Consider the following 19,996-nt stretch of genomic DNA (forward strand, 5'->3'; position numbering starts at 1 on the left):
AAAGAATTTGATTATGATGTATATACTGAGTAGCCTAATGTGTTACAGTTCTAACTGTTGCCAAGCAACAACAGTTCTGTTTTGTTTTGCCTGTCCTGTTCCTTTATAGTCCTATACCTTCCTCTAGTAGAGGAATATATATATATACATATATTAAAAAATCAACATTTAAAAAGTTAAATCAATAACTATGTTATATTAACTAACCCTCAATTACTGGAAATTTGTGTTTTAGAGTTTAAAATAAAAAGAGTCATAAGAAGCACTTAATTAACAATAATTGAAAATTCTAAGAAAAGCCATGGATTTGGATTCACAGTACACTCCTGGAAAGATAAGTATCTCTGAAAGATTCATCCATTCAAGGAAAAAGGCTGTTGAGAATATCGATTACCCACACTACTGGAATCTCTTAAGAAAAATGAACATGCCTTTTGTGAAAGGTATTGAAGACAGACATGACTACAGCAGATTTGAAAAGAAATGCAACCCTATGTTTCTTAAATTTCACCCTTTCCCCCCTTCAGTCCTACCAGACTATCATTTACACTATCCTTATCCCCCACCATATGGGCCAGATTACCCATTATTTCCACTTCGAGATGATGTGCCCTTAGGTGATTCCTGTTCAGGATTTATGAGTCCTGGTGGTGATGCAGACTTAAAGCCTGGCTTTGGCAGAACCATACCAAACCTGGCAGATATAAGTGATGTGAAACCTCTACATCGAGTTCCCAAACCAGACTCAGGATTTCAAGCACCACTAAAAAGGCAAAAAAATGTATTAGAAGAACTAAAACAGGACAGGAGATGGAATTCCAGAGCAACAACAGATACTTCCATCAGAGCAAGACTTGGAGGTAAATAAAATGAGACAGACTTTTTAATTTTTAAATATTTAAGTATAGGACAAATATATAGGTATAATGTTTAATATCTAGCAATTTATCTTACAAAATTATCTTAATTACAAAATCTAAGGGGAAAGTAGTAAGAACAATAAGCATTGTCTAAATCTAACTGTAAAACATTGTTTTATAAAAAAATATGTGTAACAATATGTGACCAACACAAAGTCACTAGAGATAATTTACTCTATACATATAATTAGCCTAGCTATAATTTAAGTAAGTTATATGTAACTTTGGTAAGCATGTGGAATTTCTCCATATCTTTCTCTATCCATTGAAAAAGTAAATCTATTAATGATTAAGGAAGATTTAGGTTACAGGGGCTGAGATTAAATAGAAAAGTAGTTGAAAGGTTATTGGGGGGTGTGGAGTTTGACCAGTATATGTGAAAGCAGAATATAAGCTACCCCTGCAAAAATAGCTTCCCAGAGCCCTGGAAACAGAATTGATGTCCCTTATGGGCAACTGCATTTTATGGTTTCCCATAAGAATTAACAGAGGACCTCAGGCCTGACCCAGAAGTGATGACAAATACATTAAAAAAAATGGTACATGGAATATTACTGTGTGGAAGAGTGTGTGGTAGAAAATGAAAAGGGATGAACCTCTTTGAGAATATAAAAAAGACCAAATGCTGTAGTGAGGGATGCTAAGCCTGCCCTAGTGTGAGAGGTACAGCACCTTCCACCATGTTCTCCAGGACCCAGTCATAGCCTAGAGACCTCCAGAGATAATGTGTGGAGGAATAGGAAGGACTAATGCTGCTACTATTTGTTGCAGCAGTGGAGCTCATGATTCCTGCCTCTCCTCCATTGAAAAAGTATAGTCACATGGGATCAGGAAGAGGGTAAGAAAAAATGAACAGATAACAGAAATGAAAAGCCCCACACAGTAGGTCTCCATATAACCCTTTTTGAACAAGAAAGGAATTAGGAAATATGTAAGCATAGAGCAAGTGTTATGTTTTATCACCTATATCTGATAAGATAGACTTCCAAAGAAGGTATTAGGGAATAAAGAAAGGCACTGTATTTTGATTAGAGGTCTAATACAACAAGAAGAAATAACACAAATATATGTGCACTAAATGATGAAGAACTGAGATACATTAGACAATAACAGAACTTGAGAGAATGACAGCAACCTAATAATACAAAGGAACTCCTACTTACTATATTGGACAAATCAACAAGATAAATATATAAGAAAATAATAGCCTTAAGTCAATTCTAGATGAAGTAGAACTAATAGATATCCCCCCAAATCTATCACATACATATTTCAAATGCACATGGTACATTTTCAATAACAGAACATATGTTGGAACACAAGTCAATTGTCAATAAAACAACAAATAACAAAATTATACCTAGCATTCTCTCTACTATCCATAAAGTTAAAAAAAATTCTATAAATACATGTAAACTAAACAACATGTTTCAGAGCTATTTTATAAGAGAGAAAATTTAAACATTAAAAAAAACCTTGATATGAGTGAAATTATGGTAAAAGTTCCCATAAAAAAATAAGATATAGCAAAAGCACTTTGGGGAAAAGATAATTGTAATATAGACCACATAAGAGTCAGGAAGTCTCAAATAATCTAATTCTAGATCTAGAGTAACTTGTAAAAAAAGGAAAATGCAAGAACCAAATTTAATAGAAGGAAGGAAATAAAGTGTAGAAATAAATGAAAAAGTTCTTCAAGGAAATCAGTAAACCACTAGCTACATTAAAAAAAAAGAGAAGCCATTAATAAAATCACACATGAAAAAGTAGTCATCAAGACAGCACAGAACACAAAGAACCACAAAAGATCGCAATGAACCAGTGTTCATTGTATTACTATGTTCAATAACTTGAAGAAACAAGCAAATTTCCTATATCAATATAACCTACCCAGACTAACCAAGGGAGAAGCAGATGATTTGACTAAACTAATCACAGACATGGAAAATGAAAGGGTAATTAAGAATCTTCTCCAAAACAAAACAAACAAAAAACAGAAACAGAAACTCCACAAAAAATTTTATCTAAACTTTAAGCAAGATATAGTGCTCATCTTGCTCAAATTGTTTTCTTAAAAATACAAGGAGAGAGGACCCTCCCTGGTGGCGCAATGGGTTAAAGCATAGGACTGCAAGCTAGCAGCAGCTGTTTCAGTGAGAGTTCAATCCCCAGTCCCGGAGGTAATCCACAAGGCGCAGCAGACATCCCCTGCCCCTCCAGCTGCTCCCCTCAGCAGTGTACTTCATCAGTCTGCATGTTCTACTCCCCACTCTGTCTCTGGTGAATCCTTTCATCACTCCTGAACCTCTGGCCTACATCCCAGTTCTGTATGCATAAATAAATAAAATCTTTTTTTAAAAAGGGCTTTAAAAAAAAATACAAGGAGAGAGAATACTCCCCAATACTTTTTACTGGGAGCAATTCTTTTTATGGCAACAATACCTAAAACTAGATAGGGATGGCACAAGGGAAGAAAATGTATAAAGCAATATCCCTGATGAAGACTGATGCAAAAACTTTCAAGGTGATACTAGCAAGTCAAATTCATATATCATAAAGCTTATATATCATAATCAACTGGGATTTATCTCAGGAATGTAAAGATTAAAGGTTGTTTAATATACATCAATCAATGTGTAAAAACATTTCAACAAAAGTAAAGAAAAAATACATGATACTGTTAATAGATGCAAATAAAGGAGTTGATTAGGTTCAGCACCCATTTATGATAGACGCTAAGCAAGTGAGAATAGAAGGAACCTACCTCCACATAATAAAGATTAGATATCACAAACCTACAACCAATATAATACTTAGTGGTGAAAAAATGAGCTTCCCTTTAAGATCAGGAGCAAGACAAGAATGTCCACTGTCACCACTCTGTTTAATATTAATGATGCTGGATAGAGCAACCAGATAGCAGTAAATAAAGGAAATCCAGTTTGGAAGAGAACAAGTGAAACTATTATTACTTACAAAGGATAAAATACAGGAAACCTTAAGGACATAACAAAAAATAATACTGGAAACAATAAATGAATATAACAAAGTAACATGGAGCAAAAGCAACATACAAATATCTGTTACATGTTTATGAGAAGGATGAACAAAGAATGAGAAGGAAAAGAAAGAATGAGAAGGAAAAGAAGAAAAGTCATACAGAATTGCACCAAAGGGGCCCTCTCTGGTGGCACAAAAGGTTAAAGCACAGCACTATGAAGCTACTGCAACCACTACAGCATGAGTTCAATTCCCAGCCAGGGAGGTGACCCACATGGTGTGGCAGACCTCTCCTGACTCATTCTGCTCCCCTCAGAAGTGTGCTTCAGTACCTCTACTTTTTCTGCTCCCTCTGTCTCACGCCCTGCACCTCTAGCCTGTACTTTAATTCTGTGTGCATAAATAAATAAATCTTCTTTAAAAAAAGAATTGCATCAAAAATAAGCAAGTATCTAGAAATTAAACTCATTAAAGAAATGAAACATAGTGAAAACAATAAAATATTATGAGGATATAGTTCATCATAAGGAGATGAAAAGACATTTCATGCTCATGGATGGGGAGAATCAATTAAAATGACTATCCTGCCTAAAATTTTGCACAATACCCACCAGCATTTATGTTTCATACAAATTGAAAAAAAAAAAATTAAGTGTGTGAGGAAACACAAAATGCCTTGAATCGCAAAAGCAAACCTGGAGGAATAAAAAGAAAGAATCAGAGGTACATCAACTATATTATAAAGTAATAGTAATAGAAAATATAGTATTGGCATAAAAATTAGTTAATGAATCAATGGAATAGAATTGACAGTCCAGAAATCCACATACATAAAGCACAGCACTGAGAATCTAAAGCCACTTCCACATGAGTTCGATTCCTGCCTGCCCCGGAGGTGACCACATGGTGTGGCAGACCTCTCCTAACCCGCCGGTGGCTCCCCTCAGCAGTGTACTTTGTCGATCTGCCTGTTCTACTCCCCGCTCTGTCTCTGGTTAATCCTCTCACCCTCTGCATCTCTGGCCTGTACCTCAGTTAAAGCCTGACAATACAAGAAAAACAAATAGCCCAATAAGAGACATGCAAGAGTGCTATAAAGAATGCTGACAAAATCAACTGCCTTTTATACTGTTGTGGGAATGTAAACTGTTGCAACCATTATGTAAAATAACCTGATTTACCTTAAACTAAAACTAGAAACACTGTACAATCCAGCAACTCTGCTCTTGGTTGTAATTCCAAAGAACATAAAATGATCAAGATGTAGAACAGTTCTAAATGTTCTATGATATATATGGTAGCATTATTTATAATAGCTAGGATATAGAAGCAGCCTAAATAACCATTGACAGATGATTGGATCAAAAAAAAATATGGTATATGCACATAAGGAAGTACTATATAATCATAGGGAAGGATGAAATGCAGCTATTCGCAGCAAAATGGTGGGACGTTGGGCCTCCCTGGTGGCACAGGGGTTAAAGTCTCTATCAAGCTATCTTCAGTCACTGCTGCAGGGTTCAATCCCTAGCGAGGGAACTGACCCACATGGCACAGCAGACTTCTCCTATCTCACCTGCTGCTCCCCTCATCAGTGTATTTCAGTAGATTCGCCTGTTCTGCTCTCCACTCTGTCTCTGGTGAATTCTCTCACTCTCTGAGATATAAGGGAAAAAATAAAAATTAAATGATGTAAAAATATAACATAGGGAAATGTTTCAAATGAGATTTAAAACTTCTTTAGAAAATGATTAAAAACAGCTAAGTGAGAATAACTCATGAAGACAATAGCAGTAGATTTAACTGCACAACGAAATAAATCTGCCTGCAGAAATGTCACTATAAAATATTTGAGGACATATGTATATAATGCATATATAATAATGACTAAAAAATAAAGTTGAAATGACTCAGTAAAACGTCTCTCACTTGTCATGACTCTTCACTTCTACCTCTACATTTTCTTTTGCTTTTTTAAATTTTACTTTTATTTTTTAAACATCCTTGCTTATTGTTTTTCTCACAGTATAGAGTGTCTCTCCTCACGTGTCAAAATACACATCATCTTTCAGTGTAATTCATTATGCTCTCCTCCCGCATTGTCTAGTTTTTTTTTTCTTTTTATCATAGCTCATTTAGCAGTCCAAAACAAACTCATGTATTAGCTCACAGTTTTTTGAATCAGAATTCTGTGTAGGGCTATCCACCTGAATTTTCTTTTCAATATCTTACTTACCCTAATCCAAGGTTCTCATGGCTCTTATGTAAAGGATGGGAGAAATCTACGTATATTTATAGACTCATGGCACTGTTAGGGTTGCCTGAATTCCTTCACATGTGGCCTCCTCTGTTTTCAAAGTCATCAGTGATGCATCTCACTCTCTAATCTCTCCTATTCCCTTTCTAGTCAACAATATCCACCACTTCCCCATCTCCCCTTCACCAGTTCTCTTTAGATTCTCTCTAGAGTTTATTAGCCAAATATTGATTGAATTATCTTCATCATAAAAATTATATCACAGCTTCCATCACAGATACCAATAATTATTGATATACATGCTAAATAAATGTGCCACATACTTCAACTACATGCCAGGAATTTTGCAAATTCCTTTATATACATACATTGTTTATTTCAAACCTCCAAAAGTCATTAAAGGTGAGGAAATTGAGTATTGAGTGGGTCATATAATTCAAGAGGTCATTCTGGCCCCTTAGCCAAATAGTATATACCTCATTCAGTCACAAGGTCTGTGGAGAAAGGTCTGAGCCTCCAGAGAGTTGGCACTATAGATGATTATGTTGCTCCCATTACCCACACCCTTCTCATGATCTACTTCTCATGATCTATCTCTGTCCACCTAACTCTCAAATTGTAATTTTGCAATTCCCTATTGCCAAGTGAGATCAATATTTGGGGGCAAAGCTAAGTAAAAAAATAAGATAGGAGCCCCAATGAGGTAGGAAAAAGTTTACCTATGGAATGACTAAGAAGTGTCCATCTCTGTGATTACAACAATCATCTGGTTAAGTACAAAGACTTCGTGACTCTGACCTACCTTCTTGTTCACCTTCCACATTCTCTGGCTTTCATTTAATGGTAAAGCTAGACCCATTTATTTGTAACTTCTAAGTAAGATTACATTATAATTACTAAGATTATAATGACTGTCCTTGTCAAGATTAGATCAGGTGTTATCTTAGAGAAGATGAATCCTTACAATCTGATTCAGATATCCATCCTCTGCAACCTCACAGTACTTAGAGCGCAACTATTATTACAGTTGCTAAATCCTTCTATGTTAAAATTTTCTACTAGCATATGTTCTGTTAACATATTTTTATTTTCCATTTGTTTTTGAGCAGCTCAAAATCAGGCAATCTGCTTTATCTTTTTGTATACACATTAATTCATTTCCATTTGTGGTCAAGAAATATTTACTGAAAGTTGCTTAACTAGTCTGTTAAGACTTCTATCATTAGATGAATTATCTGAATAGTAACCAAACTTTTTTGTCTCCATCATCCCTGATACTGCATTCATATAAGCAGATTCATTGTACCCAACAAATCTTTTCCAAAAAGAATAAATTACAAATTATGCATCATGAAATATTAACAAGTAAATTCCAAATCTATTCTCAATACTGAGGAAAATTAGATAATCTATTAAAAATTGACTAATATTGTAAGTTATATTAATTCTGATTAATCTTCAGAAAGACTAACTTTCTGAAGGAAATATTTCTGATGAAAAAAGAAAATTCTATCGCATTTTTTTAAAGACTTAGTTATTTATTCATACAGAACCGGGGTACACGTCAAAGATGCGGAGGGTGAGAGGCTTCACCAGAGACAGAGTGGGGAGCAGAACAGGCAGATCGACGAAGTACACTGCAGCAGGCGTGTCAGGAGAGGTCTGCCACGCCAGGTGGTCACTTCCGGGGCAGGCGGGGATCGAACTCATGCGGAAGTGGCTTTCGCTTCTTAGAGCTGTGCTTTAACCCGCTGCGCCACCACGGAGGGCCTCTATCGCATTTTTAACTCAAAACACATGCTGTTTTATTTTCAGGTTGGACAAGCCCACTGAAAGTTATACCTTCACAAATGCAGCATGAAGAGTGCCCAATAAATCACATACATGCATTTGCTGAGAAATCAACATATACAGTAAGATTTTCCTATTGGATAATGTTATACAATATTTATAATTCATTTTCCTGACTGTATATTTTATCACATATAAAACAGCTGCCATAATTAAGTATTTCTGTGCAGGCACTCTTCATTTCTTCAAGTAACTGCACAGTTAGCTTCATCGAAGTAGACCCAAATTGCGCCCAATTTAGATGCCTTGATTGTCAAGTGTATCCCTCTCCCACTAGCAGTGAGGAACATCCACTACCACCTTGGAGGACTACATTCTCCCAAACTGTCCCCCTGAGATATCGGGCAATTCCTGAGCTCTTGAAGAAATAGGCTAAAGTTAATCTTCAGCTGAAACCATATCCTCACTGCTTCTTTTCCTTGTTTCATCCTATTCTTCACCAACAGTGCTCCCATAAAATCAATTGAGCAAGAATCCTTGTTTTCTTTCTACTTCTGGATTTGATAGCATTATTTTCACTTATTTTATTTGAGAAAGCTGAATCCAAGTGATATTAAGTAACTGACTTTGATCTTACAGTAAATGTGAAACCTAAGTTGAAATCTAGGTAACTTTCTGAGTTTAAGAATTATGTTCTCGGTCATTTTTCTATGTTTACCTGATAGTATATAAACCCTTGATATTTAGATTACATGAAGGCCTAATAAGGGATACACAGATATGACAAGTATTTTGTGCAAAATATCTTCATTGAGATATACTGCACATACCATAAATTAACCCATTCACCCCATTTAAAGTTTTAAAATGATTCATTTTAAAGATATTCAGAGGATGGTACAACTATAATCTGAAAATAATGTTAAAATATTTGTATGATCCAAATAAGAAACCCCATATGCATTAGCACTAAAGACAAGAATATTTTTAAGGAGTTAGTTTCCATTTCTATAATTCCTATATGTACTCTTTCCTTAAATTGAGCTGCAGAATTTATTTGCAGTTATGGATCAGATTAATTTACATTTCTACTTTCTCTTCAAAATTGTCCCTTCTAATCATACCATAAAGGGAGTGGGTCATTCCCACAATCATCACTCACACTATGGTTCATGACTATGGAACAAAAAAAATTATTTAAAATACATGTTACCTTTTGTCAAGATGACTTACAGCTATAACAAGGCTTCATGACCTTCCTGTCTATGAATTATCTTTATAAGAAAAACATAACATTAGAAATGGGAATAATCATTTCTGGTATAAGCTATTCCAGATTCACATAAAAGGCTAAATTTAGTTGCAAAAGTAAAGGAAATTTGTATTTACTAGTTTAGTTACTTATTCCATCTCCTGCCTCTTTTTAAAGAACATATTGTTCCTATGGAAAAGTCAATTAAAGCAATTAAAAACAGACATTATATTGGCCCTCCCTGGTGGTGCAGCGGGTTAAAGCACTGCACTGAGAAGCTAAAGCCATTTCTGCATGAGTTCGATCCCCGCCTGCCCTGGAGGTGACCACATGGCATGGCAGACCTCTCCTGACCCACCCACTGCTCCCCTCAGCAGTGTACTTCCTCGATCTGCCTGTTCTGCTCCCCACTCTGTCTCTGGTGAAGCCTCTCACCACCCCTGAGCCTCTGGCCTGTACCGCAGCTCTGCATGTACAAATAAATCTTTAGGGAAAAAAAAACAGACATTATAAGAAATTGAAGGCATTGGTGAAAATATACAGCAAGACTCTGTGTTTTATCTAGGTAACTATTTTAGAATTAGTGTTCAAAAGTAAGAGTTTTTAGTGTGAATGCTTATTGAAATTATCAATAAATTTAGGCTTTTAGTGACAAAATAAATTGGATGGTATTTTACAAATAACAAAGAAATGTGAGATACTTACAACTAAGAAAATAGATTAATATATATTTATCAAATTATCAAAATATTATTAAGTCCTAGAGAAATTACTAGACCATTGAGAGGATAGAAAGTCTTAAATTTAAGCCTATCACTTAGGCTCACTTTGGTCTTACAGGATTTTGTTATTTTGAAGGAGAAACTAAAACTGAATGGAACCTTTTATATTTAAGTAGATATAAAATATAAAAAGTTGAAATTGATCTTTGAAAATCTCTAGCTGGATATCTGAACTCTCATACCTTAGAAGTAGGAGTAGATCAGTACTAAAAAGGCCTTGAGCAGACTACAGTCTGACATAATACAAGTAAATGATAAATTTCAAATCTTGAGCCAGTATTAAGATTATACTAGGTAATCATTCCAAGGAATCAGGCAAATACAAGAAAAAAATTCTTTGGAAAAAAATAAGTTCCAAATAATTTCCATAAATATCTTTTAAAATGTGGCCCTCCCTGGTGGTGTAGCGGGTTAAAGCACAGCACTGAGAATCTAAAGCTGCTTCTGCATGAGTTCGATTCCCGCCTGCCCAAGAAGTGACCACATGTTGTGGCAGACCTCTCCTGACCCGCCTGCTGCTCCCCTCAGCAGTGTACTTCTTCGATCTGCCTGTTCTGCTCCCCGCTCTGTCTCTGGTGAAGCCTCTCACCGCCCCTGAGCCCCTGGCCTGCACCCCAGTTCTGTATGCACAAAGAAATAAATCTTTAAAAAAATATTTTTTAAAATGTAATGTTCAAGAACAGGGACTGCTGCTATGTCACCTCGTCTTCCATGGGTGGACTTTATTCTGAATACTGGGATGAGAGAGTTGGCTTCTTGTGGCCTTGGAAACTCTTTCCTTTACAAATAAATCCTATTGTTGTTGGAACCTGGGCTTGAGAGTTCTTGTAATTGGGGCGTGGGTGAGAACCCACTAACAGTGAGATGTGCCTTTTACCCTGTTCCAGTACTGTAGTAGTACTGCTATTTTGATAGCCCATATTGCTATGTACTATTTCCTTTCTTCTACTGATTTTTGAGGTATTATTTTATTATTTTTATAGTCTGGAATTGGAGATTAGTTTTTTTTTTCTTTGAGCTTATTTATATTTCTTAATTTGAGACTGTATTGCTATGTACTTTCCTCTTACTCATGCTTTTGCTGCATTCCATACATTCTGGAAAGTGGTGTGTTCATTGCCGTTTATCTTAAAGTTTTTTTTTTTTTCCTTCTTCTTTCAATGGTCTAGTAGTGTGGATTGCAATCTCCATGAAGTTGGTAGGTTCCTCATTTTCTTTTCATGATTTATTTCTACTCTGATGACTTTATGATCAGAGAATATTGTTGGAATGATTTTGATCTTATTTATTTGTTGACATTTGTTTTGTGGTTCAATGTGTGATTGATTCTGGACAATAATCCATGCGCACTTGAGAAAAATAGGTACTTGGATTTTTTGGGGTGCAGTGTCCTGTAGATTTCTGTTAAGTCCACGAAGTCTAGGTCTTTATTTAGGGCTTTACTGTCTATTATTTTGTCTCTTGATCTGCCCATTGGTGAGAGTGAGGTGTTGAGGTCTCCTACTATATATGTATTTTCTCAGATGACTGTTTTCAGAATTGATAATAATTGTTATATATTTTGGTGCTCCTTCATTTGGTGAGTTTATGTTAATGAGTGTTTTATCTTCCTAATATACTGTCCCCTTAATTATAATGTAATGTCCATATTTATCTCCGTCTTTACGTTTAGTTTGAAGTGTATTTCATTTGATAGGAGTATAGCTATTCCTGCCTTCTTTTGTGTTCCATCACCTTGTGGAATTGTTTTCCAACCTTTCACTTTCAGTCTATGTTGATCTTTTGTGGTTAAGTTTGTTTCCTGGAGACAATCAGATGGTTGGATTTTGATTTTTAATCAAGCCTGTGACTCATTGTCTTTTTGTAGTATTTTCCCTGCCTTATTCTATTATTTTTGTTCATTCCTCTGTTGTTTTTGGCTTTAGGATTTCTTGTATGATATTTTGAATAGGAGATTTAGTCAAAATGAATTTCTGGAGTTTATGTTTGTCTGGGGAGTTTCTTATTTTTTCTTCATATAAGAAAGAAAGCTTTGCAAGATAAAGTATTCTTGGTTCACATTTGTTGTGTTGGATTTTGTTGAATATGTCCTTCCATTCTTTTCTTATCTATAGTGTTTCTTCTGAGAAGTCTCATATCAATATGTTACCTGTTTCTTCCCCCTCATCAGCTTCATTATGTTTAATTTGTCTTGGATTTTGGGGAGCTTTGCTATTCTGTGTCTTTTCCCTTTCATTATGGAAATTTGATGTTCTTCTCACTTCTTATATGTCTATTTTCCTTTTTACTTCTCTTTCCTTTTTGTCTTGAACTCTTTTTATTTCTGTATCTTCAAGAACACTTATTTGTTCTTCCGTTTCCTTGTATTCTCATTGTTTTTCCAAGAGTTCTTTATTTCTTCCAATAATCTGTTTTTTTTTATTTTAAAATTTTATTGATTTTCCATGCTAGATCATTTTTTTAGAGATTTATTTACTTATGCATACAGAGTTGGGGTACAAGCCAGAGGTGCAGGGGCAGCGAGAGGATTCACCAGAGATAGAGTGGGGAGCAGAACAGGCAGATCGACAAAGTACACTAGTGAGGGGAGCAGCAGGCAGGTCAGGAGAGGTCTGCTAGGGATTGATCTCATACTGAAGCGGCTGCAGCTAGCTTGCAATGCTGTGCTCTAGCCCATTGCACTAGCAGGAAGGGCCCTTCTTCTAATAATCTTTTAATCTCTTATATTTCTCTTATTCCCTTTCTTAAGGACTCATTTTTGTTCTTCAGTTCATTGATTATTTGTCTCATATCATTGTTTTCCTTTTCATCTTCTTTTTAAAATTTTATTTTAATTGATTTATTTTTATGTCCTATTTCATTTTTTGCATATTTTTCATCTCGATGTAATCCCTATGGACTTCCCACCACCAATTCACCCGTGTGCTATCACATTAGTCCTGTGCACTCTTCCCACCCCAGTTTGATCTCATTCCCCTCTCCAGCCACATAAATGTCTCTGGTTTATAGTTTTTCATTTTTACTTTATTACAGTTCCCCCCCCCCCAGTTCTCTTATACTCCCGCTATGAGTGAAACCATCCATTCTTTTTCTTTTTCTTTCTGGCTTATTTCACTACATGATCCCTTCTAGCTCCATCATGTTGCTGCAAAAGACATGAGTTTATCTGTTTTGATTGCTGAGTAATATTCTATTGTGTATATGTACCACCTCGTTTTAATCTGGCCATCTATTGTCATCTTCTTTATGTTTTTTCATCATGATGATTCTAAATTCTCTGACAGGCAGAAATGTTTTCCTATGTCCTTGTTGAGTTCTGATAAATGATTTTATATTTGTGGTGTGTCTTTTCCCTGAAGGCTTGCTTGGTTATTTGTATTTTTTTCTTCTCCCTGTCATATACTTTCTAATGAATTCTATGTGATGGGATACTATGCTTCTGGTATTGTCTGGTGTTTCTTCCAGGTGCTCATTTAGGCATGTCAAGAACTCTGTCAGATTCGTTCTAGCACTAATGTCCCAAAATTCCACAAGTGTAATGATGCTGTGGGCCTATTGATGGGTGCTGTCTCTGCCTCTGTATTTCCTCAACCCCAGGAGGGATGGTCAGATTCCTATCCTCCAATTGTGTCTGGGGGTTACACACTCTTAGTTGTGGCGCAGTTCTACTCTGCCCAGTTTCCAAGTGTGGCAGGGGGCTGTGAGTTCCTATTGGCAGTGGACACACACCCCAGTCCAGCTTCCAACTATGGTGGGGTCCTGAGCACTGGTGGTGGTGACAACACCTCTATTCCTCTTCCTACTATGGCTGGGAGACATGTGTCATGGTTGTGATCACACCCCAGCTCAGCTTCCAACTATGGCAGGGAGCTGTGCACTCTCGGTGGTGGCAATACCCAGACCTGCTTCCACCTGTGGTAGGGAATTTCTCACTTGCTGCATTGTCAGTCACCTGCTATTGCCTGGCTTCTGACTATGTCATGGGTCATGTGCCTGTGGAAGCAACCATGCCCCTGCCTGGTTTCCAACTGTGACATGTGGGCTAAACATTTTCATTCCTGCAGTTCTCATACCTGCTCAACAATCACCAGTTGAATTCAGCTCAATTCCAAGTCTTAGTCTTGGAAACTGCTGGAGTCCCACTCCCTTCCACATGAATTAACCTGCTGAACTTTTTTACACCTTCTGAAATTTTTATATGAGTCAGTGTTTTCCTGATGCTTTCAACAGGAAAACTTTATCTCCTCTTTTTCTTTCACTGGTTGAAGTGTTCTGAATTTTTGGGTGGGGTGGAAGAAAAGGTCCCGATTGATATATATCTCTCCTCTCTTTCTCCATTGCTCTCACCTTCATCCTAATCTTTTGGGTCACCTATCCTGTCCAAATGCCTGGGTCCTACCAGAAACTTGCTGCAATCTCTCCCTTATTGAGTGTTGCTATGAGAGTACTTAATCCCAATAGCTCTTTGCTGCTGCTATGTTGGTGAAATCACTCTTTCTCACAAGGCTTTAATTGACTTCTATCTCCCATAACAAGGTGTCAAGGAAACTATTATGAATCTCTTGAGAAAATCTATGTGACCCTTTGGAGGACTACCCCATAGCATTGTGAATTTATCACAAAATTTTATGGAAACACCCACTACCTACTCTAGCAGACAAGAGAGCAAAGTCATTCTCATTGAATTACAGTGTGAACAGTCTCTGTCATATTGCATATGCCAGAAACTACTGCTTGAAGGAAAGAACACTTGTTAGCCACTGCCTAACATGGAATCAAATTAAAAACACTGAACAATGTGTAGACTTTGGGAAGGAAGTAATTTAATCCTCTATTGTCTTCCTCTAACCTCAGTATATCTTTTGGTCTGTATGTCTTAGAACTAGAAATCTCTCCTACTGACAGTATTAATTTCAATATATCACTGTTCCTACATATAAACTAAATTTAAGCCCATGTTTATTAGAAAAGCTCTTACAGAGTGAAATTTGCAGACTGCTTCCTGGGTTCAAATCTTCACTTAATGATCTAATAAACACTTCAACTATTTTCAATTAACAGTATGATCAAGGAAAATAATGTATATACCAATATAGGAAATTAAAAAGATTTTGCTAATTTATTCTCAAAGATAAATAAGGGAGTATTTTAAACTATTACATGTTGATTTATTTACTTGGCATCTTTGATTGAATGAATAAATTTCCTTAAAAATACAAAAGTTGATATAGATAAAATACAATATATAAATAATTAAAATTTTCTTTTATCAAATATTTTCCCACACTGAAAACTCCAGACTCAGATGATTTTACTGCTAGATTTTATCAACATTTTAAGAATAAATCACATCAGTCACATAATTTATTTAAGAAACATTTTCTTAGTGTGAGTCTAAATTAACCTTGTATTAGAAAGTCAGATGAAGATATTATAAAAATGAGTAAATTACATATCAACATGCCTTATATATAGGCACATAAAAATCTTTACAAAGTATTAGCAAATATAAAAACAGTAATTTAGTAAAACAATAATATGCTACATAATCATAACCCTTCATTCAGATATTTAACCCAACTAGATCATTACTCAAAAGTGAAGGCAGATTTTTTTAAAGATTTATTTATTTATGCATACAGAACTGGGGTACAGGCAAAAGGTGTGGGGGTGGTGAGAGACTTCACCCAAGACAGAGTGGGGAGCAGAACAGGCAGATCAATGAAGTACACTGCTGAGGGGAGCAGTGGGCGAGTCAGGAGAGGTCTGCGCGCCATGTGGATCACCTCCGGAGCAGGGATTGAACTCATGCTGAAGTGGCTTTAGCTTCTTAGTGCGGTGCTTTAACGAACTGTGCCACCAGGGAGAGCCCAGTGAAGTCAGATCTAAAAGTAGACCTAAAAGAAAGTCACATACTAGGAAGAACTGATGAAACTGCACATAAGCAAAAAAGAGTGGAACAATAAACCAGAAAAGGAAAAGCAAATGGGATGCAGGGAGACAGTCTAGGTAAAAAGAATTGGGAGCTGGTAGAATGAGTTGCCTCAATGCTTATTTGAAAAAGAAGGCAAATCACGGACTGGTGAGGCTAGTCCAAATCATTTGGCCCAACACAATGATTATAAGTCACTGTGATAGACAAAAAGTATTAGGTCCTGACTAATTACCTCACAATTTCTTGGAAGGAGAAGGCCAAAAGGCCAAATGTGAGTTGGAATATACCTTATCTGTATGTGCCTAGTGATAGCCCAATTCAGAACAACCTACAACCTTGTTCTCCTCTGCCCTGATTTACCTTAGATGAGGATCCACAAGCGACTTACCCTTTAAATAATTTACTTTAAATAACTCTTAACTCCCTTAGAAGAGTCAGGTTACGTTCTCCTTTCCTACACTGACTGCCTCATGTATGAGCCTCTCTAATAAAGTCTTTTCTGGTTCAAGTACACTTAGCAGTCTCCAGTGAATTCTTCCTTAGTGTGCAAAGGACCCTGGAGGCTCTACACAAAATGCAAATTCCCAATAAAGTAGAAGAAGTGGGGAGCATTAAAACTGATAAATCCAGGTGCTCTGAAAGAAGATAAAGAAAGAAGAGGTGACAGAGGAAGCACTGTCAATAGAAAACATTAGAAATCCCCACTTACATCTGGCATTTTAATGTATTTTGCATGCTTTTTAGGATGACGAGGAATCACTCAAACAAGCAAGCAAGAAATATAATGCGAATGACTCATTTTACAAGTCCTCTACACAAAAGTAAGCATTTTCCCCAATATAATTTTGAATTAAAAATGAATTTCCTCTTCTTTAATGATTCTTTCCCTTTATGTCCCTTTATGTCTTTCCCTTTATATTCAAGATCCTATGAGTAATTCAGTGATCAGCTCTGAATATTTACTTACTTAATAGATTGCTAACGTAAACCATTCAAAGAAGAGTCATAAAGTGAATATTTATTTAATGCAACAACAAAATTAAAAGGAAAAATAATTCTTTGAACATAGAAAACAATAGCAGGAGAAGCATGGGTGAGGAAAGCTCATTCAGTTTATCAAAAATGTATTCATTACCTTTTATGTGTCTATATCCTAGGCTTTGAGATACATCCATGAGTCAAGTGGAGAAAGATCACTCCTCTGAGGGGGTTCTCATTCTAAAGGGAGATGGACAATAAGCAACAGAATATATTAGGGAAATAACTCATAACTTTGGTGATGAATCTATGACAGATTCATTCAGAAAGCAGGATAAGATCTGAGTGCCATGTGCAGTTCACAGCAATAAATAAGAATTCTGTTTAGGTGTCCATGAAGTTGAGATTTGAACAGAAACTCAGAAGGCAGGGTGTGGTGTACCGATATCTGAACTGCTTATATTCCAGCAGAAGTTATCAAAAGCAATATCTTTCTCAAAGTGTGTTTAAGGTGTGTGTAAAAGACTATAGGCAGAGTGCTTGGAGCAGAGAAGAGAACAAAAGAAGAGGTCAGAACATGCTCAAGGGGACTTAGCAACAAACATTTCAGAGCTTTAAGCAAATAGTAAATACAAATATTTTTAATCTCAATTAAGTGAGAGTTTAGCACCAAATTTCAATAATAGCACAAATTATTGCTGTTATGTTCTAAGGACAATCTGGAAGACTTTTTCAGAGGTTACTGCTATCTGAGTCAAAAATATTGGTGACTTGTAGGAGAATGTAGAAAGTCTTCAAAACATATTTTGAAGTAGAACTAGTACAATTTCTAGATAGGCAATAATAAGTTGGACAGAGGTGGAAAGAAAGATTCGAAAACGTTGGGCATTGCAGCTAGATAGACTAGATGTTGACATTATGTAACACATTGAAGGCAGGTATGGCAGGCTTGGAGGGAAAGGTCAGAAGTAAATTTTAGATGTGATGAGTAGAAACATATTAATTAACCATCCAGGTGTACATTTAAAGCATTCAATAGGGTATATTGATCTAGAATTTTGAAGAAGTCTTGGGGTAGGGGGAGAAATAATTCCAGGTATCATGGCTCACAGATAGGTATGAAGTGATTGGAAAGCAAATTTAAAAAGTAATACAGGGAAGAGAGTGGTGAACAATTTGATATTATGCAAATCAACCAAGTAACATGAGGTCCTGTAATGGATGATTGGAATTCACCAATAGATTTAGAAGTCATTAGAGTGAGAGTGTGGAGAAGTAGATGTAGAGGCAGTAACAGCAATGAGAATAGAGGGATATAAATCAACAGCAAAGCACTTTTTGTCTGACCACAATCCTCCTTATCTCTGGTGTTTTATACATGTGACATGTTTCACATTTCAACTTCTGTATTTTTTTGGCATTCAAATTGAAAGCACATCCATTACCAAATTTAATTTCATGAAAAACACATAATTAACAAATATTATCCCATAAGGTTTTAAAAAATATGAATAAATTCATGATATGCAGTTGAATTTCAAAATCCTAGAACAGTTTGATAAAAGACCATTAAATAAGTCATTAATTGCATACAAAAAGACCCCAAACACGTCTTCCTGCAGAAAAGGACACATTGGTATCTTCCAGTGTTTCTAGATATCAGTTTATTAATCTTGAAAATGAAGGACTTGACCCCTAAAGAATGGTTTTTTTAGAGTTCATGCCTTTGGGTTCATGCTTTATTGAGAATTCTTATCTTGTATGTTTAAGGTGTCTCTAAATGACAATAACAAGATCTTACAAAAATATAATTTAATAAGGAAAATATTAGAGTGGTCATCTTAGGAACAGGTCATGTCATTATACTTTAAAAACAGCAGATTTTTACAAAACAAATAAATCAAATAACCATTCTTCAAAATAATTTCATAAAATTTTTCTTAGGAAGATAAATAACCTCTATACAAAATACTCACCGAATATAGCTAAGGTTCAAACAATGTCTTTTATGCTGTGGTTCAACTCACAGATTAACTTCTTAGCACAGTGACTTCAGATTTAATGTCATAAAAAAAAACACCAATTTAATCTTTCCTACAATTAAATACATATTCCTAGATCTAGCTTTTCTTTAGAGCACAGTAATTGAAGAATGTGTAAACTGAAAATGTGTACACCACAATGAAAATACTATGGACCCATCACTGTGCAGTTTAACTTAACTGATACTAGTAAATTGAAACTTACAACATTTTCTATGTAATAGATACTTTTATTTATTTTAGACCACATCTTTAATCCTATGAACCTAGCACAGTGTTTGAAATAACTGTGATGTATAAATATTTTTTATTGAGGAAATAATAATCACTGTTAATTCTAACTTTACAAACTGATATAGACTAACAGTGGCATTACTTGGAAAAATATGGCCAGAGTGCAGAAGGAAAATATCAGTATTTTCTTTCTCCTCCTGACTTACTTCAATTTGCATAACCCTCTATAGTCCCATCCATGTTGTTGCAAATGGCAAGATATTATCATTTTACAACTGTGTATTATCCCATTGTGCATACATGTCAAATTTTCTTAATCACTTACCTGTCATTAGGCACTTAGATTGTTTTCATAGCTTGGGTATTCTAACTTAACATAGGAGCTTATGGATCTTTTCAAATTATTGTTTTTTCATTCTTTGTGTAGATACCTAGGAGTGGAATTTTTGGATCATATGGTAGAATCACCATATTTGGCTGACCAAAAGTGAATCAATACAAAACCTGAAAATATGACCATAGAACTGAGATATCTAGTATGAAAGTGTAGCATGCAAAGGGAACAGGGACCCAATATACTAGTGGAAAACTATGAATGCTTTGGTAGTGGGTGTGATGAGATGACATACATTTGAATTGGTGTGAACCTACACCTCTAAATCATATACAATATTAGAAAATGTGAACTCAAGAAAAACTAATATGGAAGGGGGGAAATGAAGGAAGGAAGGGAGGGAGGGAGGCGGAGGGAGGAAGCTTTTGTACTAAGTTAAGACTGTGCAGAAACAGGATCATATCCTCTTGG

General features: G+C 35.7%; 1 protein-coding gene across 1 annotated transcript in view; it reads left to right on the forward strand.

Annotated features, from left to right (window-relative positions):
• Positions 1-301: 301 nt before the first annotated feature.
• LOC101630708 (chromosome unknown open reading frame, human C7orf72) overlaps positions 302-19,996 on the forward strand; it is a 63,876-nt gene continuing 44,181 nt past the window's right edge. The window contains exons 1-3 of the mRNA XM_004694484.1: positions 302-860; positions 7,993-8,090; positions 16,682-16,758. Coding sequence (XP_004694541.1) covers positions 302-860; positions 7,993-8,090; positions 16,682-16,758 — 734 coding nt within the window. The remainder of the gene's footprint in view (positions 861-7,992; positions 8,091-16,681; positions 16,759-19,996) is intronic.

The sequence above is a fragment of the Condylura cristata genome, unplaced genomic scaffold (genome assembly GCF_000260355.1).
Source record: "Condylura cristata isolate star-nosed mole 26May11 unplaced genomic scaffold, ConCri1.0 scaffold00044, whole genome shotgun sequence".
Classification (NCBI taxonomy): Eukaryota; Metazoa; Chordata; class Mammalia; order Eulipotyphla; family Talpidae; genus Condylura; species Condylura cristata.